This window comes from Rhipicephalus microplus, chromosome 3, assembly GCF_043290135.1.
Source record: "Rhipicephalus microplus isolate Deutch F79 chromosome 3, USDA_Rmic, whole genome shotgun sequence".
Lineage (NCBI taxonomy): Eukaryota > Metazoa > Arthropoda > Arachnida > Ixodida > Ixodidae > Rhipicephalus > Rhipicephalus microplus.
Genome location: NC_134702.1, coordinates 2879560 through 2903730, shown reverse-complemented (window position 1 = coordinate 2903730; position 24171 = coordinate 2879560). Strand labels below are relative to the sequence as shown.

The 24171-nt window shown below is 46.9% G+C and overlaps 1 protein-coding gene across 3 annotated transcripts in view; it reads right to left on the bottom strand.

The window, feature by feature from the left end:
- LOC119184222 (neprilysin-1) overlaps positions 1–23301 on the bottom strand; it is a 246194-nt gene extending 222893 nt beyond the window's left edge. For all 3 annotated transcript variants that reach the window (XM_075888738.1, XM_075888739.1, XM_075888741.1), the window contains exons 1-4: positions 23158–23301; positions 10344–10465; positions 10222–10287; positions 10005–10166 (exon numbers count right to left, since the gene is read on the bottom strand). In XM_075888738.1, the coding sequence (XP_075744853.1) occupies positions 10005–10166; positions 10222–10287; positions 10344–10465; positions 23158–23270 (463 nt within the window). In that variant the 5' untranslated portion in view covers positions 23271–23301. The remainder of the gene's footprint in view (positions 1–10004; positions 10167–10221; positions 10288–10343; positions 10466–23157) is intronic.
- Between the last annotated feature and the right edge of the window lie 870 nt (positions 23302–24171).

The window sequence follows — 24171 nt, the reverse complement described above, 5'->3', positions numbered from 1 at the left end:
ACAGGTTATACAATGTCTATAGGGCAAATACACACTTCAACTGGCAATATCATACAATAAAAAATAGAAGACTGCAATTATACAAGCATGTACAGTGGTATGTAATACGATTCAACAATTCAACTGGTTAGTGCACTTTCTAATTTCGAGGAAAACAATGCCAATGAGGGTGCTGAAACAATTGCATTAGTTAGTTTGTTCCACTCGACTATGGTGCGAGGAAAAATGAATACTTAAAGCAATTATTGTGTGTGGGAAAGGGGGTTATGGTGAGGTCATGTCTCTGCCTGGTGGAGTAGCCACCAACCAGATTCACCAACCAGATGAATCACATCTGGTTGGTGAAGCTGCGAAACAAGGCTGACAAAGCTGCTTTACTTAAAACGGGTAGACTCCAAGTCAAGGGTGTCTTCTGTGCAATCATCGACCCTATTCCACAAGACGTCACCGGGAAAATCCAGTGGGTTGATCTTGCCGCCTCAAGTGAGAGCACTCGACAAGCATTGTGTGACTTTAGTGAAGCCCTAGAAGTTTCGAACAACTGTACCGTCACGGGCTTCGAACACGCCACATCAACGACGAGGGTTGTGCGACTAAAACTGAAGGAAGGAGTGGCCCCAGAAGACTTGCCGCATCTTTCAGGGGCGAAGCTCCATATAGCGGCACCCATTCGTCCCTCGTAGTAGTAGTAGTAGTAGTGTGTAACCAGTCTTACAGTTTGATTTCCAAGGTGGCGCCGGTGGGCCATTTCTTGTGTGCGTTGTTGAACAATAAAAAATTGGCAGCGTGCGCGTTAACTAAAAGCCGAATTCTCCTGTCTCTCATTCCCCTTAGCAGCCATTGGCATGTACATTGAGCACTATCTGACAAGAAATGGTTGCTACGTTATACTCGCTGGGCGTAACCTCCTGGTTTTACAAAGGTTTAGCGAGCGTTTTAGCGGTTTAGCGACCGCAGTGCCCCAAAAACAGTGAACTAGTATATACCATGAACTCGAGGTGGTTGAAGGTGGGAAGTAGACACGAAGCGCAAGCTGTAAGAAAGTGTGCGTGTGCCTCCTCTTGTTCAGTCCTTGGAATGTCCGCTGGATGGCGGTGTTTCTATATGAGGTATATATGATGAAAAGATGCGAGATGATGGTACTTGAAGTGTTGAATAGGTGGACGAACCGACACACAGGCAGATGCATGGACGGACGTAAGCAAGAACGAATGGACGGACGGATGCTTCGCCCCACTACATATCAGTCACTCCGTGGATACCCTGCCATTTTTTTAAGTTAGGAGGGGGCGCCATCCTTCTTGTGGCCCTAGGTCGGGCTCCGCTCTGCCTAAGGTGTCACATGCAAGGTCATATACGACGAGACTGCCAGACTCCCCGCTGCGGTATATTCCGAGCGTTTGGACATGAAAGTGAAGATTGCGTCAGGAGTTATGTCAGAGTAACGAAAATCACGCTGCAAACAGACGACGCCCAAGAGAATCTAATAGATGCTGAGGAGGCTGAAACGTTGGCCCCTGGCAGCAAGGCCATGGAAGGCGACGCAACGGTTCAGGCAACTGGAAGACAGACAGCCGACCTGCCAACGCAAGACGGCAAGGACTCAACGAAAGTAGCAGAGGAGTTAGCCGCACCAGGTGGTCACCGGTACATTCAAGAAACGATCTAGGAAGACATGTGTACCAGTGATAGATCGGTGCACCAGAAGCAGTACAAAGCATACGAAAGCAACCGCGGGGCGCGGCAAGCGTACCTGAATGAAAAGCACGGAACACAACCTCAAACGCCCGGAGTGTCTGTGGCATCGCGTCACGGGAGCTAAGACTAAAAAATATGCCCTCTAAACCCGATCGGCGTCATCGTCGCCAGTTCGGGGACAGCATCGCGACGTGCAAGACACCGGTTTTCCCACTGCACAGTATACGAGACACGGTAAGCGCAGTATTGTAGTTTTACCCTTGTCATCAACATGGCTAGCATGAATGCGCCTTTACGCATTGGCACGCTGAATGTACGTGGTCTAGGAGCGCATCGCAAACAGTACCAGTTGAAGCGCTTGATGCAAGAAAAAGACCTTGACTTGTTCGCGGTCCAGGAGACTAAAGTTAGTACTGAGGACGCAACTGATGGCTTGGTGTCAGAATTTTCATTGAGGTACAATGCGTTTGTGAGCCATGCAGTGGGAGCATCAGCCGGATGTATTATTTTCATCAAGAACTCTTTTGCAATTGTAGTAAAAGAGGTGACAAGTTGTTTACAAGGGCGTTTCGTTTTGTGCGACTTTTACTAAGGGAATACGAAATTCAGAATCATCTGTGTATACGCATTTACAAATTTGAGACAGATGTTTGTTTTTCTGTGAATTGCAAGCGTACTTTTACTGTCGGAGACATGTAATTTTGTTGGCCGATTTCAATTGTGTTCTCTCCCAAGAAATTCTTACATATACTGCTAAATTGAGTGATGTAAGCGTTGATTCGCATAGAGATAGCCTTATTTAGCTCTTTTTCCATGACGTGGCTTTGTTTGTGAAGCGTGGTTGTCGCCAACACTTCACGCATTTTCAAGGCTCTAGTCACGCATGACTAGATCGAGCATATGTTTGTTCTGAGATTGTTCCTTTATACTAGAGATATGGCGTTTATGTTGTTTCCTTCAGTGATCATTGCTTAGTCTTCTTTGAGATAGGTCGGAAGTGCAAAAAAAAAGTTGCATGGGAAAGATGGAAACTAAATACTAAGATAATTACGCATAAATGGTTTGTTGATAACACAAAGAAGAAAATACACATTTTTTTTTCAAAAACACAAAAAGGAGTGCAACAAAAGGATGGGAAATATTTAAGCAAAGGATAAAACTGATGGCAAAGGAGTGTAGTTGCCACATGCAGTATCAAGCTCGAAAGCACGAACGCGAGTTCTGGGTAGAGCTAAAGTATTTGGTTAAAATTGAAACAGAAAACCCGGGTTTATTTAAACATCAAGTGCAGGTTGTCAAAAAATTGAGTGTCTTGAACACGAGAAATATAAAGGAGCAATTATACGCGCAATAGCTGAGGAATACCACGTGGGCGAAGCCCCGATAAAGCGAGCCTTGTCAGATGAAAAGGCATACGTTCGAGCTCACCACATACTGGAGATCGAATTGAATTATAAAATACTGAGAGCACATAAATATAGCATGAAAGCTTTTGAAAGCTACTATCCAGAATTGTTTGCTTATTGTGACCCAAAGGAGCCAGATTTTGTAGACGAGTTCTTGGTAGACATGCCGAAAGTTAATGATGGGGAAACAAGTCTATTAGAAATATCCATTAGTATAGAGAAAACTGAGAGGGCTATCGAAGATCTTGGCATGGGCAAGTCGCCCGGTACAGATGGCATCAATGCCGCCTTTTACAAGGCGTTCAAGGAGGACATGGCCGCAGTATTGCAAGAGGTTTTTTCGCCATCTTTAGATCGAGTTACTCTGCCTCCATTGTTTAATCGTGCTCACACTATGCTGATTTCTAAAGAAAAAGAGCAACATGTTTTACGCAATACAGGCCAATCACGCTAACAAACGTGGATTATAAGTTGTTCATGAAAGTGCTGGCTAGGAGATTGCAAGCAGTTTTACACAAGTTAGTCGGAGCGCATTAGACTTGCGGCGTCAAGCACAGGGGAATATTCACGAATAATAATGTCACCAGGAGCGTTCTGGAGTTTTGTAACGCTGAACTTCTAAAAGTAGCCATATTACAAATTGATCTAGCCAAGGCTTTCGACATGGTTTCACACAATGTACTTTTCCCGCTAGCTGAGTACGTTGGTCTTGGTACGATCACAAGTAAAGGTATTAGATTGGCATATAAAAGTTCAACCACAAATTTAATTCTGAATGCAGAACTCTCACAGCGCACTCACTTTCCTCCATGCCCCAGGGGTGTCCTTTGTGTCCTTTAATTTTTGCCCTGTTTTTGGAACGACTATGTCAGAAAGTGATTTACCAACCAGGAATAAATAGTTGCAGGTTGCAGTCATGTGAAGTTCATACGCAGACGATAATGTTTTTTGTTGTTGTTGTGGACAGAGATAGTGTAACTTCGTTATTGGAAATCACTGAAAGTTTTGGTGACACGAGTGGAAGTTTAATGAACAAAGAAAAAAGCGTTGGTTTATAACATGGTAATTGAAACCTCAGGCCCAGTCTCTTTGGAAATATTTAGTGGCTCACGATACCTAGTCGTTACCTAGGGGTACCATTGGACAAGTATCAAGACAGTGAAGCGTTTTGGCTTAAAAAGGCGGAGGAACTGCTCGCGCCCGTCGAAGAATGGGGTGGTTATGACTTACCAATTTTCTCTCGGACAGTTGTATGTAACGCGTTTCTGAGAACTGAGAAGGCAAGAAGTGAACATTGGCTGCATACCATCCTCTTTATGCCCGTGGATCCTTCCGTCGGCCTTCGAATATTGAACAGGCAAGTTATCTCCACTGTTCTTGACGGAACAGCACAGAATGAAATCAAAGAGGTCCGGCTAAACACACGTAAGAACGTTTTAGCTGTTGATACAGCACAGGCAAACACGCTGGGGAAGCTTCGAATGATGACAGAGTTTGGAGATGTCAAAATACGAGCGGTCATACCGATGCCTGGGACCTGCACTGCAGGTGTCGTTTACGACATTGAATTGGCAATCCCAAACATGGATCTGCCCATTCTGATAAAACCGGCGTACAAAAGAGTGGTCATTAGGCATGTAAGCCAACCCGGGAACAACCGCTGCATTACGATAGTCTTTAAGGGTGATTAGATCCCTACGCTCGTCAAGGTGGCCGTTTCCGGCATGTGGTACGGTATTTTGTCCTAAAGCCGCTTCAGTACCATAAGTGTTTCAAGATCGGCCATGTAAAGGGCGTCTTTGCAAACTCTACCGTATGCCCCAAGTGCGCGGAGTCATACACGGTAGACGCCTGTTGTGCAACAACTTATAGGTGCGCCAATTGTCGAGGTATCTATGAAGCCTCGTCTAAGGAATGCTTGAGAAATAATTCGGTATCCTAAAACAGATGGTCAGGGATAACTTCACTTATAAAGAAGCTTCAGAGAAAATCCGGTGTCGACGTCTCCACCAACGGAAGCGTTCCAGACATGGTGATGTTCATGCACCACTTAAGTCTACACCGCCATCAACATCTAGCAAAAAGACGGAGAGCACAAGAATACCTCCGCCAGTGACGCCTCTCTCCCATGAAGACTGGCCGGCGCTTGCGAACGCACGGCCTCTAAGCAGCCTTCCCGCTCGCTACTTCTAGTGAAAGCCAATGCTGCTGTTGACGAGTCTCAGACAGCAGATCGTCAAACTATTCATATGCTGCGATCTATTGTGAGTGTCATCAGATGTCTTCTGACAAGCATTGATACGCCAACTGCTAGGAGCGGCCTAAAAGTACGGGACGCGTTGAGCGCGGTTCTTGCAAGCCTCCAGTAAAACCATTGCCGACAATCACAAGTCTTTTCAACAAGATGTCAGAGAATTGTCAGTTTTTCAGCGGAACGCAAGAGATCTTAGATCTCGCATTTCCAATTTCTGTCAGTTCGCACATCTGTACCGATTTTTATGATTATATGTGAACCGAAATTATCACACCCAATCAGACTATTCGGCTACGAGTAATTTTTCTCATCAAGTGACGTCAAAAATAGCAAGCTCGTATTTATTCGCCGGGAGCTTAGCTACGTCGTCCAGTCAGTGCAACCTCACGACGACAAGCAGTATCTGTGCTTGACTGTTAAAAAAGAAAAGGTGACATTCGCACTCCTGGGTTTGTATATATCTCCATCAAGTCAATTCGACGCCAACAAACTGGGCGGCATATTAAGGGCACATCCAGGTCCGTGGGTTACCACCAGGAACTTCAATGCACATCATCCCTTCTGGGGATGCTCAAGGGTTAATTCAACGGGACGACGTCTAGCATCATTGGTTTCAAGCCATGGACTCGTCCTTTTGAATTACGCAAGCTCTACGTTTCTGCGAGGCACCACATATAGCAGCTGCCTTGATTTGCCTTTTGCCTAACGCCGATTCGCTACACGGATAAAGCAGTCTTTGGACATTAAAACACACGGAAGCGACCCCATCCACACTTACTTGAAGATCAAAGGTATTTCGAACAGGTACTCATCTACCACGACACGAAGAATAGACTGAACTATGTTCAAAACTCAACTTGAGGATGCTTATCAGGAAGGCCTCTCCCATGTTCTTCAGCAAGCTATTAAGGAAGCTGAACATGCGGCTATGCACACAATAATATGCTCTTCGAAGTACTCTGAATTTGACCTCGAGCTCGAGCGACTTCGTGCGATCCGCCATCGTGCCGAAAGAAGATACCGACGCACCAGTTCTACAGATTATCTACGAAAAGCCCGACGCATCCAAAAGAAAATATAACAGCGCCTCGGCAAAGTAGACACACAACGACGGAGGAAATTTTGTGCGTCTCTAGATCCTCATAAACCACTGTATCAAGTATGGAGGTCTGTGCGAGGCCTACGTTCTGTTCCAGAGCAGCGCTTTCCTTTCAAAGTCCTTGCACTTTTCTATCGCCGACATAAAATTGAGGTAGCAGAAGATTTCTGCGCTATGATTGTGGACCAGACAACGTAAACAAGCCTACACACAGTGAACCATATTCCTCACTCACGGGACGAACGCATGGCTCTACCGTTTACATCACAGGAGCTTGATGCAGCGCTCGTCCTGTGTAACAGGTCGTCGTCGAGTGGCCCGGATGAAATTTTTTAATAGATGCTGTTTCACCTTAGTGAACAGGCACGAGAAGCGCTTCTTAACATCTTCAACGAATTCTGGCAAGCTGGCGCCATTCCGCAAGATTGGAAGATTAGCCGCTTGGTACCACTTCTTAAGCCTGGCAAATCTTCCCTGGACAGTACCTCTTGCCGACCAATTGCACTTTCAAGTTGTGTTGGAAAGGTAATGGAAAGAATAATCTTGGCCAGACTTCAATGATACCTTAAATGCTACGAGATATATCCTAACACCATTGCTGGTTTTCGCCGTCACCGATGTTCCATCGACAATGTTATAGATCTCGTCACGCATGCCCAGCATCATAAAGCATGCAAACGATTATCTGTTGCCACGTTCCTCGATGTAAAAGGAGCATATGACAACGTTCTTCATGGCGCCATCACCGAAGCGATTGAGTCAATGGGCCTAGGTGGACAACTGCATTGTTGGACACGCAATTATTTACAAGGGCAGACCTTATTTGTGAACAGTGCCAATGGTCCAACCTCACAACACTCCACGCATTGTGGAGTTCCGCAAGGTGGCGTCCTGAGTCCAACCCTTTTTAACATCGTCCTCATTGGTCTTGTGGAACGACTACCAAGAGTGGTCAAGCTATCTATGTACGCTGACGACATCTGCGTCTGGGGATCTGGCGTGACAACACCTCAGGTAAGCAGAAGGCTTCAGAAAGCTGTGACGCTGGTATCAGTGTACCTCAATGAACAGGGTCTGAAAAGCTCACCATAGAAATGCGCATTGATTGATTTTAGTCGAAAGCCAATGAGACCATACGCTATATCTATCGACGACCAAGTCATACCACATGTCAGGACGCACAAATTTCTAGGCGTATTCATTGATAGAGACTTCTACTGGGGCCCACAGGTGGCCCACTTGAAGAAGAGGCTGACAGGCATCTCTAACCTATTCAAGTATCTTGGAAGAAAAACCTGGAGGACTTCAGTACATGATATGATTCAATTGTACAAGACGCTTTTTCTCGGCTATTTGCAATACGGCTTGCCTGTGTAGACTAACACCTGCAGAACCAGCATTCGGACACTCGAAAGCATCCAGGCTATGACTATGCGAGTTTGTCTGGGCCTACCACAATGTTCATCAACAGCTGAGAGAATCGCGATCACAAATGACTACCCGCTCAAGACTCATATCCTAATGGAAGTGCTCAGAGCACTCGTGAGGCATCTTACTCGCGCCCCTACCCATCATCTAGCCTCACTACCAGAAGACCAACCTCGTGCCTTATTTTGCCAGACAATCTTGTCGTATCGCTCACACATACCCACGGGATATGCCACTACGTCCAGAATTGCGACTTTCCCATGGTGTATGACTCATCTACATGTTGAACTCACGGTTTCAGGCATATAAAGCATGGCTCTTGTCTCCAGCGCTAAAACAGCTTTCTCTTCTCTTCTTGTCCTAGAAGTACAGTGAGCATACCCATCTATATACTGACGCTTCAACAAAAGTGGATGGGTCTGCAGGGTCGCTGATCTTTCCTGCAACAGCGACAGCGACAAAGATTCGGTTATCCCACAAGACGTCATCTACAGCTGCGGAACTTGCTGCTCTACGTAGCGCAGTTAAAGTCATTAAACACTAAGAAGCCAAGAAATGGAGCGTGTTCACGGACTTCAAGGCAGCACTACAGTGTTTGGTATTCGCTTTATGCCGGGGACCTCATGAACAGCTAGTGCTGGAAATTAGAGAGCTGCTTCACCTCTTCTTCAACGAAGGACACAAAATCACGTTGTCACTGCGACATATTGGGCAACGAACATACCGATGCAGCTGCTCGATAAGCACACGAAGATGGTAAAGAAGAATCTATATGCTTTTCAAGGACTGATGCTGCAATTAAAATCCGAAAAATCGCTAATGAAGAAGTAAAATCCCTGTGAAACGCTCAATGCTTACGGCACACGCGACTGCCTAGGCTGGACACGTCTCGTCGACATCGGCCTCCGTCCGGACTCTCTCATCTTGAGACAACGCTGCTTTGCCGACTGCGCTTTCACCAAGGTTTTCGGCTTTCGAATCGGCATGGAAGACAGTGCTGTGTGCGGTCATTGCGGCAGCGATGAAGCGATAGAGCACGTTCTCTGTCACTGCCCTCGTTATAGCGAGCAAAGACGGCAGCTAAGCCGCTGCGTTCGCTCAACTTGACGAAGACCTTTGTCAGAAGAATCATTGCTTGAAAGGTGACATGATCTGTCTTCGCACAGAAAATCAGTGAAGGACTTATGGAACTTTTTGCGCGGTAGTGGCCTATTGTATATGCTATAGCACCTCAGCTCAATTTTTTTTTTCATTTTCGCGCGTCTATTTCGCTCTTCGCTTTCTTTCCCATCTTTCTTCTCCATTCTACCTTCCCTTAGTGCGGGGTAGCAAACCGGATGCTACAATTCCTGGTTAACCATCCTGCCTTTCCCTCATTTTATTCTCTCTCTTGTTTCAAAATATCAATAACCTTACTGTGCTGTCGCACAGACTTCGCCTGTCAGCTAGAGCGTCGAACTGGTCACGCAATCAACAGACCAGCGCTTCCGGCATCGTGAAACCATTGACGTACAGCGTTTAAGGCCACATTACGATCCACTTGTATAGGTGTGCATCAGCTTTAGCCTGTCGTCCTACTTGTAAACATGCGATCATTTTCACCTACAGCATCTTTGCTTTACTTCTTTATATTTTACATCATTAACAAGCGCATATAAACTCAGTTCAAACTCTGCACTCATCTCCTGTCTTCATCTTGCTGCATTCACGAGAGTATATATAGTGTGCCTTGACGTCACCATGTCTGGGTACCTGCTGGTTGAGATGCCATATGTACTATTATTACTCGAACGCACGGAGCGAGAAACTGTGGCATCAGAATAGTGTCGGTGCCCCACTCGTTCCATTGTGTTCAGCGTTGTAACCAGCTGTCGAGCAAAATAAAGCACGGGCAGCACAAAAAAGCGCGGGGACCGAATAATTACGTCCTCCTCTCCATTGACCCTCTCTAATGAGACAAAAAGCCACGCTGACCGCCATGCCTGAGTACCCATCGCCGAGAACCTGTCTGTGGCGTGACGTGCACTCTATGGATGTGTACCAACTCGCCCAAGTCGAGGTATTATTGGATGGGAAATGAGAAAGGTGTAGCCGAAGAAGACGACAGAAGGGATATTACCAAAAATCTTCTTGGTGACCTCATCTCGGACGAAGTGGTGAACTGAATAGTGGCCCATGTCATCAGGTATCGGGTATCGGCTGGACCACAGGCTGCACGCATACTCGTAGAAGTTCTTGCATGGGTCCCGGTTCAGGTTGAGAGTGTCCTTGAGTTCGATGGCTGCGAGCAGAGAGGAAGCATTTGTACGGCAGCGAGGGATGACATGCAGCCTCACCTGCGTCCTTGCACAACTGCGCCTGGCAGTCGTAGTACTCGATGCCAACCTGCTTGAGCCGTTCAGCTGCGTGACATGACAAAACATGTGAGCGGCCGACAGAGCTGTTTCATTCGACTGACCTTTCCCGTACTCACGTGCGTAGTAGAAAGTGTAGGTCAGCGTCACGCAGGTCACTAGGACCACTGACGAGCAAAGAACCAGAAGCCACTGCTCGAACGTAGACCGGCGCTCCCAGAATCCGCTGCGCACAGGTTCGAAATGATCAAGGCACTGTTAGCGAGTGTTCTTTGCTGGCGCTGTTATTGATTAATTCCAATGGCAAAGTCGGAGCAGTTTTTTCTGATCGTTTTGAAGGAAGTGTGTTTCCATTGCAGAGTGACGGCGGGAGTCAAATGTTCCGATTAGGGAGTCAGAGTCGATTCAGAGCGGGAGGGATTCTCAAAGCAGGAACAGTTGCTCTTTAGAAATCGGCAGAGTGGACCGAAAGTAGGCATGACGCGCTCCATTCAACTCGTTCGAACGCTTGGGAGCGTCACCGCTGTCGCGTGTTTTGACAGTAATGGCGGCTACCATGGTAGACCTGGCAAAGCATGCGGAATTGCTTCACTGCTCGATTGCGACAGCTTCAGTTCCTGCTCGAGTACGCCATCGAATCGTGTCGCCGACACTAAAACTACTACGTACGAGCAGTGATTCAACAAAATTCGACAGCGGAATCAGCTTAATTGAATACCTACCCGCAAGGTAATCTGGGCAACTCAAGGAATCCCACTTCTTCCTTGCTTCGATGTTTGCTCCGGCGGCGCGGGTTGTGTTCCAATCACGCGTTCGGAGGCATTGCGCTACGCCAGAATCCACTGCTCTACGCCAGAGTCGAGTGCTCACTCACAGAGCCTATCGGCTGCTCGGACGCTGCCATTGGGATTCAACATAGCTCTCACCAGCCGTGACGTTCATCGCATAATATGTTCTGGAACGAAATGTTCCTCATCGGCATTGAATGGCTTCGGCTTGACGACGCATATATCACGGCACGATCGCGATGGGCTACAGTTGATCTGGACAGAGCGAAACCGTGTCTCAAATTTAATTCTCGATTTCTCATCAAGAAGTGGATAGCGAAATGGCGCGTCACCTGCTACGGTACTTTCGGTTCGAGGCCTACGACTACGCTGCTTCAAGGTGCCTGCTGTAACTAGGGGGGGGCAAGGGGGTACAAGTGCCCCGGGCGCCACTAGGGAGGGGGCGCCAAGCCGAGTCCTCGGGTTGGCGCCCCCTGGAAAGGTTGTCAATGTTTTTTTCCGTAAAACCGCCTGGAAGGGGGGAGGGGCGAGGTTGTAATGTACGACTGGAAGTGGGGATGGTGGTGAAGGAAAGGGTTGCCGCAATGGCTTTTGCATCGGGAAAAGGATCCTCTATTTTCATTTTGCTGCGCTACCTCCGTGCCTTCCCATGACCCTCGGCTAAGCTTTGTTTTGTGCTCCGCAGCACTGGGTTAGATGAGTTTCAGCGAACCCCACCAGCCTCCCAAACCACTTACTGAAAGCTTCCCTGAAACCAACCACGTACGTAAACAAAATAAAATAAAAAAGTTCGAATGCACCTTTTTTGAGTAAGAACAGAAAACTCCAACGAAATAGCCGATCGTCCAACGACTAATCGTCCACGCAGCGGCGGAAGGAAGGGCGAATATAATCCGTGACCTCGGCACCAAAGGCTAAACAAAGGCGTTTATTCGCAGAGTTCTCTGGAGGAAAGACGGAGAAAGCGTGACACGACGGCGACGTTTGTTGATTCCCTGCATCGCGGGCGCCAGCAAAGCAATAGAAGGGCGGGGGTCAACGTTTCCCACATGCCATCCACCGCCATGGGCAGGTTCATCCTTTGGCCCAAAGAACACGCACCTGCGAAAAAAGCGCAGAGCGTAGTGTACCCGACAGCATGTGCCGACTGCCCCGCTTCGTACGTTGGAGAAACCAAGAACTTCCCTGAAAGAATGCGGCCGCACAAGGATGACCTCCATCAATGGAACAGCGAACGGAGCGAAACGGCAGAACACTCCGACCAGTTTAACCCCCATACCAGACCCGAGGGCGCGGTGTCTAGCTGGTTGCTTTGTTTTGTACTCACCCTGCATTCCTTGGGATGCACAAATAGCGCGAAAGCTTAGGTACGAGAAACTTGGGCCTGGGAAGCGCCCGTGCCGTCAAGATTTTTGCAGTGTGGACTGGAAGAGAACAATGACGGGTAAGGGACTTCCGGAAGTTTGAATAAAAAAAGAAAAATACTATACAAAAACGCGGGCGTAGCTCATCGAAATCAGAACTGGTGGCCCTTGGCCTCCGAAATGGCCCGCCGCGCGCCAGTAGGCAATCGCGGAAGCCTACATTAGCGCTAATAATAATAATAATATAATAATAATAATAATATTATTTAATATTATTATTATTATTATTATTAATATTATTAATATTATTATTATTATTATAATTAATATTATTATTATTATTATTATATAATAATAATAATAATAATAATAATAATAACAAACATTATCACGGGCATAATGAGGGGCGCGGAAATATATTTGCCCTGGGCGCCGTCCTATCTAGTTACGCCACTGCTGCTGCGCTGTGTAATCAGGGAAATAAACAAAGTGAAATTGTCTGACGAGTTTGTTGCCGCTTGCACAGTCGTTATATTCATTTTTTTTATTTTATTTGCGAATGAATACACGATATCTCACGCATTTTAGAGAACGAAGCGAGAAGTGTAAATAGGCAAACACGTCGTATGGTAAGAGGCGTGGTTTGAACGCACCATGCGATTATACTTTGAAACACGCAGTAATGGGTCTTCCAAAACCACCACGATTTAGTTATTTCGACCACAAATGGGGAGCACTTCAAAATCACTCGCGCTTATGGGCACATGCTGACGAATGTCAACATACCTTTGATGACATCAGATGTTCGCGTACTCCGTCAAATTTATAGAAACCGCTGAGAGCGTAATAGGCCCACGGGACAACTAATATTGGTATCATGGGACGATCTAAGTCGCTTTTGAAGCAACGAGTAGCATGGTATTCCGTTTGTATTGTGTCAGACTTGCAAGCGTAAAGTGTCGGTAGGTTGTGTTATGTACTTTGTGCGCGAAGAATTTCGCTTATGTCCAAACACAATGTTCGAGTGCGTGTGGAAACGAGATCTCACGTTAGGAAGACGGCGTAAAAAGGCAAGAAAATTACGAGTGCATTTCATTTTCAGAGTAAAAAACTGTTTACGATTGCCATTCACTATATCAAACCCGGGAAGGTGTCTTTGTAACAGAAAAAAAAAACAAATATTTTTACGTGTAAGCAGCACGAAAACAAAGGGACGGATAATTCGTGATGCTATGTAGTCAAGAAAATAATAATACGTGAGGAAATATGCGGAAATAACACCTTTTGTAGTAGAACAATAAGCACGCCTCCGAAAGTGCATGCCGCTTGAATGAAGAAATTAACGCTCGCAAGAATATAACTATCTCAGAGAGGCTTCATTCGTTATTCAACAAAACTGCATAGCTCTGCGAAGTATTACGCAGGAAAGGGCAGCGCGAGTGCTGGGTGAAACACGCAGAAAGCGACGGCACCAAGAATGGCCATACGGCGACACGGCATCTCGAACCGGAAGTCGATGATGACGGCCGTCGTAGCCCAGAATTCTTTCCGTGAGCCACGATTTTGCTATCCACCTATTTCTAGATAGGATCTTGAACCAATAGAAACCCGAGCGCGCGATCACCTTCCTCGCTTGCAAGCATCCTAATCTAAATAATTCCTGTATGCAGAAGACGCCATTTGTCGACAAGCTCGAGATGGGCGCAAGAATGAAACCAATCGCACCTTACAGGGCTGAATTATCATTTCGTTCTGCTATGACTACTTTCGTTCTGCGATGACTGCTTTTGGCGCTACTATTTCGGGCAACGGGCTGACCATCAGGTTTGGGCGCAAGCAATACACGTTGAATACCGCATCGGGCTACTGATGCCAAGCTCAGTAAAGCATTAACTACTACTGACCAAGATGAGTTCAATTACGTCTTATACACTCATCTCACCAGATGAACTGCGCATGCGATGTCAGGCATCCGGCGTCGTCCGTGGCATTGTCCGCGCGCCAGCAGGTGTTCTCTCCATTCTCACTCCCTCTCCCAATGCAACAGCTGCGGGCGCGCGCTCTTATCCTCGCCCCTAGCAACTGGATCATTTGGCACAATGCAGTGTAGGATAGGGCCGGTGCAGTGCTTCGCCGCTCCTTCTCTATTTGTTCGCTCTCTCTCCTACCTACGCACCACTTTTTCTTCCGGTCACCCCTCACTCTCGACCGTTCGCTGGCTGAGCGCCGCTCGAGAACATCCGGAAATTCGTGCTCGAGACACCACTGTGAAACGTCAACGCCAAGTCGAGAACTCTGTTGGTGTAGTTCACTTCATAGTAATTTTAACCGTGCACGCTGGCTATTATAGTCGGTGACAACCTAAGAATTAAAAAAAAATTGGCAGCATATTCATGGAGTGAATGATGGAGAGTTGGGCGAAGCATTCGTCCGTCCATTCGTTCTTGCTTCCATCCGTCCATGCGTACGTCTGTGTGACCGTCCGTGCGTCCATCCGCCCTTCCGTGCGCACGTCTGTTCGGGCGTCCGTTCCTGCGTCCGTCCATGCATCCGCCCCTACATCCGTTCATGCATCCATCTATGCATCTGTCTGTGTGTACGTTCGTCCATCTATTCAACACTCCATTGCAAGTACCACCATCTCGCACCTTCTCATCATATATTCCCCATATAGAAGCACCGCCCTCCAGCGGACATTCCAAGGACGAAACGAGAGGTGCCCCATGCACACTTTCTTACGGCTTGCGCTTCGGGTCTACTTCCCACCTTTAACTACCTCGAGTTCATGGTATATACTAGTTAACTGTATTCATGGCACTGCGGCCCAACGCTCGCTAAACCTTTCTAAAACCAAGGAGGTTACGCCCAGCGAGTATAACGTAGCAACCTTTTCCTGTCAGATACTTCAAATGTACATGCCAATGGCTGCTAATGAGAAATGAGAGACAGGAGAATTCGGCTTTTACTTTCTTACGGCTTGCGCCTCGTATCTACTTTCCACCTTTAACCACCTCGAGTTCATTCATAGTATATACTAGTTCACTGTATTCATGGCACGGCGGCCCAACGCTTGCTAACCCTTTTTAAAACCAAGGAGGTTACGCCGAGCGAGTATAACGAACAACCCTTTCCTGTCAGATAGTGCTCAATGTACATGTTAATGACTGGTAATGGAGATCGCAGCGTGCGCGTTAACTAAAAGCCGAATGCTCCTGTTTTTCATTCCCCATTAACAGCCACTGTCATGTTCATTGAGCACTATTTTTTATTGTTCAATAACGTACAGAAGAAATCTCTTACCAGCACTACCTTGGAGGTCAAAATGTTGTACTTGTTACATACTACAACGGCTATGAGGGACAAACGGGTGCCGTTATAAGGAGCTTCGCCCCTGAAAATTAAAGTGTACCACAGTCTATTTGTGTTATGCGTGTCCAAGTGCGGCCGCTTTTTGCTATGACGTAACAGTCATGATGAACCAATGACAAATACAGCATTGCGGCGTTCGCGACGAGAGGCGATGTGCCGCTGCACCAAAACCGGAGGCGCTCATTCAGTTTTCCTGCTGGTGTTTTCTTCGTTAAGAAGTTACTTCATGGTTTCGCACTCAACATCACCCTCGCTGGCCGTCAGTCGACGTGGACGTCTCTGACTTTTCACTGTTTGAAGTGCACTAAAGCGGCAGAGCTTTATCGCGTTCCATCGTTTCGGCAGCGTAAAGCAGCAACTAGGCGTCAACTTCATCAGTTGCTTGGGTGCACCATGCATATCGCTCGAGGGTGACCACTCTCGACGATTGTCGTCGTGGTCATTCGTGTGCAGTTAGGTGAAGGTGAAGTCTGAATTCGCGCGTCTGTGTTTTGCAGAATGCGAGCGCCTGTGATTTGTAACCTGCAAAAGCCGTGGCATCAGCGTTGCCACATGTGCGTGTGCGAGTGTGTTACTTGGGTGTCGCAACGGGGAAACCTTGGTGATCTTTTGCAATATGCGCTGAGCTGGGCGCCCATGAGTGATTTGAGTGCGGACAAGGCGTGAGAAAAAAGCGTCCAACAGAAGCTGCTACGCGACACAGTACGAAAATAAACAAACCCAGTGGGGAGAATATGCAATGTTCTGTATGCTTTATGAAATGAATTGTGGTCATCCAGTGGGTGTGCGATTTATTATAGGCCACGTTGAAGTGCCCGCTGCGTAAGCGCTTGTCTCACGCTTGTTGCACGAACGCCTTGCAAAACACCATGCGAAGTTCTTCAAGCCGCGAAATGTCGCACGCAATTGTGACCGGTGAACTAGCAGCAAGATTTTGACTCCCTCCCCCTTCAAGTCGATTACGCGCGAGCAGGTGATCGCCATGAAGCGGGGGGGGGGGGGTGCAATCTTCCCATTCTATATCAGCAACGAATGGTTCTTTTGCAGGCCGCGAGATGAGACTCTGGTTGCTCTCGATCCCGTTTGAACGCGCTGCCAGCAGCCGCCGGAGCGCACAGGCCACGTGTCGCCGCGTTCCTTTTCCTAAGAATCGACACTGTACACTGCCTCTTCGTGGACTCCGAGGTGAGCACGGTAGGGGTGCGATTTAAACAGCAGATATATTGCTAAGCTGAAGCTGAACTTCGTGCTCTCACAAGCTTGCCTATTCAGCTTTGGTTTCTTTGTCTCAATATCAATGGAGTGCTAGATAATGGTTCTATGCGGGAAAATCATTGCCCTTGATTGGGAACCTACTCCATTTGTAGCATGGAGACATGGTAAATAAGGGCGATGCAGCCTCGTGGCGCAGCTTATATTTATTCTTAGGTTATCACCGACTATACAGCTGGAAATGCATACCGCGTTTTTGGCAGCAGAAAAACACCGCGTGCGACGAACGGCGCTATTGTCTGCACGAAAAAAAAGAAGAAAACATCATTCCTCTAACGTTGGGTTCTCGCGTGCGAAACGCCGTTATGGGCGCAACGCTGTGCATTCGCATTTCCTCACGATGCCCTTCGGAAAGGTGGGGGCATTTTTATTTTTCGCGTTTCTAGCTATGCGCCAATGTTCAGCGTGATGCTGAGTTGAGAAAAGATATCACGAAAATCACGATGACGTCGCTGTGCTGTTGAAATGTTGATCAAGTCGTGGCGCAGACGTGCACGCACGCATAAAGCAGGGACTTTACGCTCGCGGTGTTCCTTTGATAACCACCGCAAATGCCCCACAAGCAATTTTGACACTACGCTCGTTCCGGCAACCGTTTTTATCAGCGCTGCTATCACGTGCTCTGCTCTCACTTTCGTTCCATGACGACCGCAGCGCGAGCTCGGAGCAAACTCGTTTGCCCGAGAAGCTCGGGCCATCCTGCATAGCATCCCAGGGTAATCGCTGACCCGCAAATTACGCAAAACTCGCTGAAACAGTTTGAGTGAAAACCCGTACGGTTTCGCTTGCAATAGGGAGCTTTAGAATAGCGCACCGCGAGCCCTTGCGGTGTGGTCGCTGCCACTGCGCATGCGTCGTAACGCGAGTCAGCGATCGCGTTCGCGGACCACACGCGAAAAATTCGAAATTGCGTGCGGTGATGCCGGCCCGAATGTGGCCCGAAAGCGCTGGTTTTGAGGCTACGGTGTCGCTGCGATCGTGCGTTGTGGTTCGCAGCAGGGCAAACGCTATTCTAAATCTCATATGGCGCCCGCTACGCCCGCAGCGCTTGCAAACGGTACTCCTCCCTAACGTCAGCGAACGCCTGCGGTTCAAGCGTGATTCGCGTGATACTCCGGTGTGCGCAATGCATGCAATATTTTCAGAAAGTGTATCCCGGTCGCGTGTCGTAGGTTGCCATGGTGGAGGAGATGTGTCACCAGGTGTGAACATGAATGCATCGACAAGTAAAAGTGCTGTAGTCATTAAATACCAAGAGATATATATCAGTGTGCAATAAGCATTGGACTACTTCTGTGGAGGCGGGTTTCCGTTTCGCATGTTATACCAACCCCTATTTCCGAGGGATGAACCACTTTTTTTTTTATTCAAGCGAAGCTCGTATGGACTGCCTTTGCGACTTATGACGTATTCCGAACGCCCCCCCCCTCCCCTCAACCACGTACAGCTGGCGTGAACGCAAAATAATAATAATAACTTTATTTACTTCTAACATATGCGGTTTATGCCACTTCCATTCTATCGTTTCTTCGTCCCTATTTCTGTCACATGATCGAAGTACCCAGCTATTACTGTCGCGTGGTAGCATCAGTGCATGGCCTGCCTTGGTCCGTTTCTCTTGCAATTTATGAGTAAAATATACTCTGCTGACTCAAACGGCAGCACTCGTACCGTTTTTTTCGTTACGCTTTTCCTCAAGCACGTTGACACTTGCACTGCAAACGCTTTCAACCTGCTAATGTTGTCGCGTTACTGCGATCTGCTAATGTAACTTCTATAATTTTTCACTCTATCACAGGCTGCGTATGGTCCCGAACCTTTTTTCACTTCTTGTTTTGTGCACCCCATAGTTTCCCCTGCCTTTTTGCTGGCATTCATCATTTTGTGTTTCTAGCTGCAATGTACAACCTTGCGTATCCTAATACGAATCTTTACTACGAGCGCCATAAAAAGTAAAAATAATCAAAGATGGTGCTTACTCTGTCGACAAAGAGAATGACGAGTCCGAGTCTGCGAAAAGACAAAATATCAAGTTAGCGCGACGACCTGGTCTGTGCGCAGCGTAGTAACTACCAGCAGAAGAAATATGATAAATGTCCAAGTTATCCTTGACAAACAATGCCATAAATGACACACTGATATATGATTATCCAAGAATCTCAATATCATGCATACGTTGGTCAGTTTTTCCGCAAGAATGTTGCATTTTCATGTTTTCATGCAGTACATACATAAAATGAAAAGTGCAGGTCAACTCGATCATCTGGAATGCGTTGTGTTGAAAAACAATATGCATTTTTACTTCTAAAACAATTTGTACCTTTTGTTTCTCACAATAGACTGGTTCATTTTTGATATATACTAATACTTAAAAAGCAGCACGAGCCAAACACGCCCATAAAAGACACGTAGTACATGGTTACTTTTTTTTTCGTTTGAAAAAAATTGAGCACTCTTGTATATCAAGATGATGACTATTTTGTTGTTGAGGTCATTGCCGCCTCGATGAAGGCCAAGCTTCTTGCAGAAACGTTGGCAACTTGTGACATACCGTGTTAGCGAACTCCTCCTCTGCCTTGAGAGAAGGGACATTCGCAAGCTTGCAACTCGCATCGGCTTTTGGGCGCCGCAACCCTCTATTACGTGTATTACATGCGTACATTTGGAAGCACTTTACGAAAACACCATGCGGGAGCCCAAGCCAAGCCAGGCCAAGCCAAGCCCCTGCCCCTGCCCCTGCCCCTGCCCCTGCCCCTGCCCCTGCCCTGCCCTGCCCTGCTCTGCCTGCCTGCCTGGATTTGGCTGGCGAATCGTCGATGCAGCATCCCCTTTGGGAGCTGCATCGTCTAGTTTGCCCGAGCCAGATGTGCAGTCAGCGAAGGAGGACGGTGAAATTGGGGTGAGTGTGACGATGGGCGACGAGACAGCGCTGAGCGGGACTGGTGGCCGGGAGGGGATGGTGACCGACAATGCACCGTCCACGAACCATCATAAGGCGAGACTCGTGGCGAGTTCCGAAGTGGCCATGATCTGCCTCTGCGCGACGGTTGTAGCCATGGGAAGGCTGACGCCAATATCACCTGCTATTGCAATAGCGAGCCACGGGACTAACACGATGGCAGTTAAAGCAAATAGGTCGGTCATCAGCAGTCCTCCACTCAGCGGGATTGCGAGAGCGCGCTGAGAGCCTTTGGCCTTGGGCGTAGAAAACTGGCGGACGATTGTCAGTCGGTCAGGAGGGGGCGGCGGTGCACACAGATTCCAGGCCAACATTCGAAAGCTCTTGAACGATGGCATGCACTTAGGGCACCATTTGGGAGCTGGACTCACAAGCACGAGAGAAAGTTGAAGCGGGAGACATAGCTTCAGGTTCTCGACGGGTGATCTTCGTGACGTGCTCTGCAGTCAGCGGTGCCTGTAGTACAGGCATGTCTTCGCACGACCATGTTGCTGCGGTGTTGGGAAGTCGAGCGAACTTATGTGAAATGCGTCGGCTTTTGGCGGCCACAAAACACTGGCACTCTCGGATAATGGCATCAACTGTGTCACAGTCCTTGCAAATTAGTAAACTGAACGCGTCATCGGCAATGCCTGTTAAAGTGTGCGCTACCATCTCGGACTCCTCCATGCCATCGTCTGCTTTGCGGCAAAGGGCGAGCACGTCCTGTATGTAAGGCAGGTACGACTCCGATGACGTCTGAGCACGAGATGCCAGCTCCTTCTTGGCCGCTGTCTTCCTGCCAGTTTATTTGCCGAACAGTGCACGCATATTTTCTTTGCACGCATCCCAGCTGCCAATTTCCGCTTCGTGGTTCTCAAACCACACTTTGGCTGTCCCCTTCAGGTGGGATGTTCGCCAGCATGAGCGTTTCATCCCAGCGATAATTAGTGCTTGTTCGCTCATACAGCCGCAACCATTCTTCAATGTCGACATTGTCCGTTTCCGCAGAACGTGCCAGGGTCTTTCAGCTGGGGCAGAACAACTGTCGTCGTTGCGGTGGCCGCTGCGGGAGCTGGAGCCGGACCCTCTTGTGCCATCGTGAAAGAAACCAAGCGTCGGCCGCTGCGTAGCTCCGTCTTGTTACCCCACACCTCTACCAAAATAACACGGGGTGAGAGTAAGCAGAGGGCAGAAAGATATTCACAGATGGTACACGGTGTACACAGTTTCCTTGAACCAAGATGGTACAGTGGCAACAACAATACGAGCTTTTGTTAAATCGTCATGTTCGTCGCCTTTATGGTGCATTCGTTGGTGTTAATGATGACTTGTATCAACATAACTTGGCCTTGCATGAAAATGCAATGAAAATAACGTTCATTCTTTACAAACACGCACCATTCTCTATACAGCCTTTGCACAACAAAATGTAATATCGCAGTAATATTGCCTGGTACAAGAAAACATTTCCATCAGGCGTCAGAACTTGCGATTATCATAACGCGTTCATGGTTTGAAGCCGGCCAACCATTACAAAACGCACACACGTTACTGCGCGTATTCCCCCAAGAACACGTACTGGGTTTATAGCAGGCATACAGACAGACAGACGCAGAACTTTATTGAGGTCTTGAGGAACGCTACCTCAAGGAGGTAGAGCAGCGGGCCGCTCCAAGTTGAAAACATTTCATGTGCATAACTGATCGTCGTTTAAAGCCCGATACACCTTACACAAAACGCAGTCATATAATGCAAAAGCTTCACCGACACAAGCCACTTTCAGTTTTATCAAATACATTCCAGTAATCCACAGTTTCCGACAAACATCATGGAAGAAAAAGTATATACTAAGTGGCTGAAGTACGTATCAAGGACGGGGTATCGCTGTCGCGTTTTGAAGTTAAAGACGAAGCTTCGGGGTCCCCCAGTTATTTTTTTCCAGAGCACTTTGAAGAATGCGAAAGAAGTTTTGAAAGTAGCCAATGCACTTAAAACAGGTATATCGGCGGTATATTTACTTCAATGCAGAATAGCGTTTCGCCCATGAATTCGCATTTAATAGGCGTAAAAAATTGCCAGATCACACGTACAGAGGGAATCGAGGACAGGCGGAGCACGAACGGGGAAGGTTCATATGTCACTTTGAAATCAGCTTAACCATACGAGGTGGTCGTAAAATTATGCCGTAGATGACTTCGATGTTATGATTATCATCTTTGGACGTACCATTTATCTTCGTCGTCGATTCGCGTCACGTGATACCTAATTTGGTATATGTGAAGCCGTGAGTGCACGCTATGAGCGTAGCATGTAGTCATGTTTTACATGGCACGCATGTCTTGATTATCATGTTTGGACGTGTCATTTACCTTTGTCGTTCATTCACGTCACGTAATACCAAATTTGGTATATGTGAAGCTAGCGAAACGGCCACGAGTGCATCATGAGCGTGGCGTGTAGTCATGACTTACGTGGCATGCATGTTGGCGTTTTCATATTGTGGTCTGTCACTTATGTTCGCCATGCAGTCACGTCATGACATGCACGTCATGGTTTTCAGGTTATCTGCAGTCACTTACGCTCGTCCTAGAGTCATGTTATGACATACTAATTTCGGTATCGATACAATTATCGAAACGGCCAGGAGAGCTAAAAGTCGTCGGCGGATAGATAGATAGATAGATAGATAGATAGATAGATAGATAGATAGATAGATAGATAGATAGATAGATAGATAGATAGATAGATAGATAGATAGATAGATAGATAGATAGATAGACAGACAGACAGACAGACAGACAGACAGACAGACAGACAGACAGACAGACAGACAGACAGACAGACAGATAGATAGATAGATAGATAGATAGATAGATAGATAGATAGATAGATAGATAGATAGATAGATAGATAGATAGATAGATAGATAGATAGATAGATAGATAGACAGACAGACAGATAGATAGATAGATAGATAGATAGATAGATAGATAGATAGATAGATAGATAGATAGATAGATAGATAGATAGATAGATAGATAGATAGATAGATAGATAGATAGATAGATAGATAGATAGATAGATAGATAGATAGATAGATAGATAGATAGATAGATAGATATGCTCGAAGTCATCGAAGTTTGCTAAGAAATGCTTGGCTTTAAAAATGATCGTAATAACCAACCTGCAGGAAATTGCCGCCGGAACACTCCAACGTCGATGGTGCGCAGGTCGTAGGTGGCGAAACACGCTGGCCCACCGTCCAACCGGGAATGCACTGCATGCCGAAAGAAACATCTCAAATGAGCTTACTGGCAATGTTGACAAGCACAAGGTAGCGTAAGCATTGTTAATAACAGAGAGCTACATACGCCTTTAATAGGTATTGCAAAAAAAATGTTTTAAAATGTCACAGTTATATTGTATTGTATTTGATATTCTCCAAGTACAGTGTTTGTTGCACGGAGCTGCGCTATAACAACCAAAGTTCAGAAAGCTCAACGTATACAAGGACGTTCCACTCTTATATCGACTTGTGAAAATCTGCTGTAATTTCGGCAGCGTATTTAATGTTATAAACTGTGGGGATCTGAGGTGCGCCGGCGACCATTTCGCGGGCATTCCGCCGTACGGCCGCCCCCTTTCCTTTTTCCTGCTCTGGTAACGGCGCGTAACGCCATCTATTGAAGTAACATGTAGAATTGAAGTTACAAATATTGTCACACGTACACAGGGGTCCACTGTTAAGGGGACTGTAGAGTCAAATAACAATTCACGTCAGAGTGAAAAATTAGTGTTTGACAACATCTAAAACGACAATATTATCGACAGCAGTACCCTACTTATCGGAAAATGAAGGTAAATGTACAATAATACATGCGCCGCTGTAGGAGATTCTCAAAATAAGTTCGATGACGTCAGACAAACCACCTGCAATTATTCACTAGTAATCGATCTAGCTGTACTAAATAAATAATCTTTCGTGCATCAAGAAACGTAATAAAATGGTGCTTGTTCATTTCTGTTGGATTCATGGAAAAAAGAACCGCCGCACGTTACTAAAGGAATGGCGCGAGTGGTTCGAAAATTCAATTTTCGCGTAGCTAAACTGGACAGATTATGCCATCTAGCGGGGCCCAGTTAAACTAAAACACGTCAGCCATCTCGGAGCCGATGACAAGAAATTGATCGATGGCCG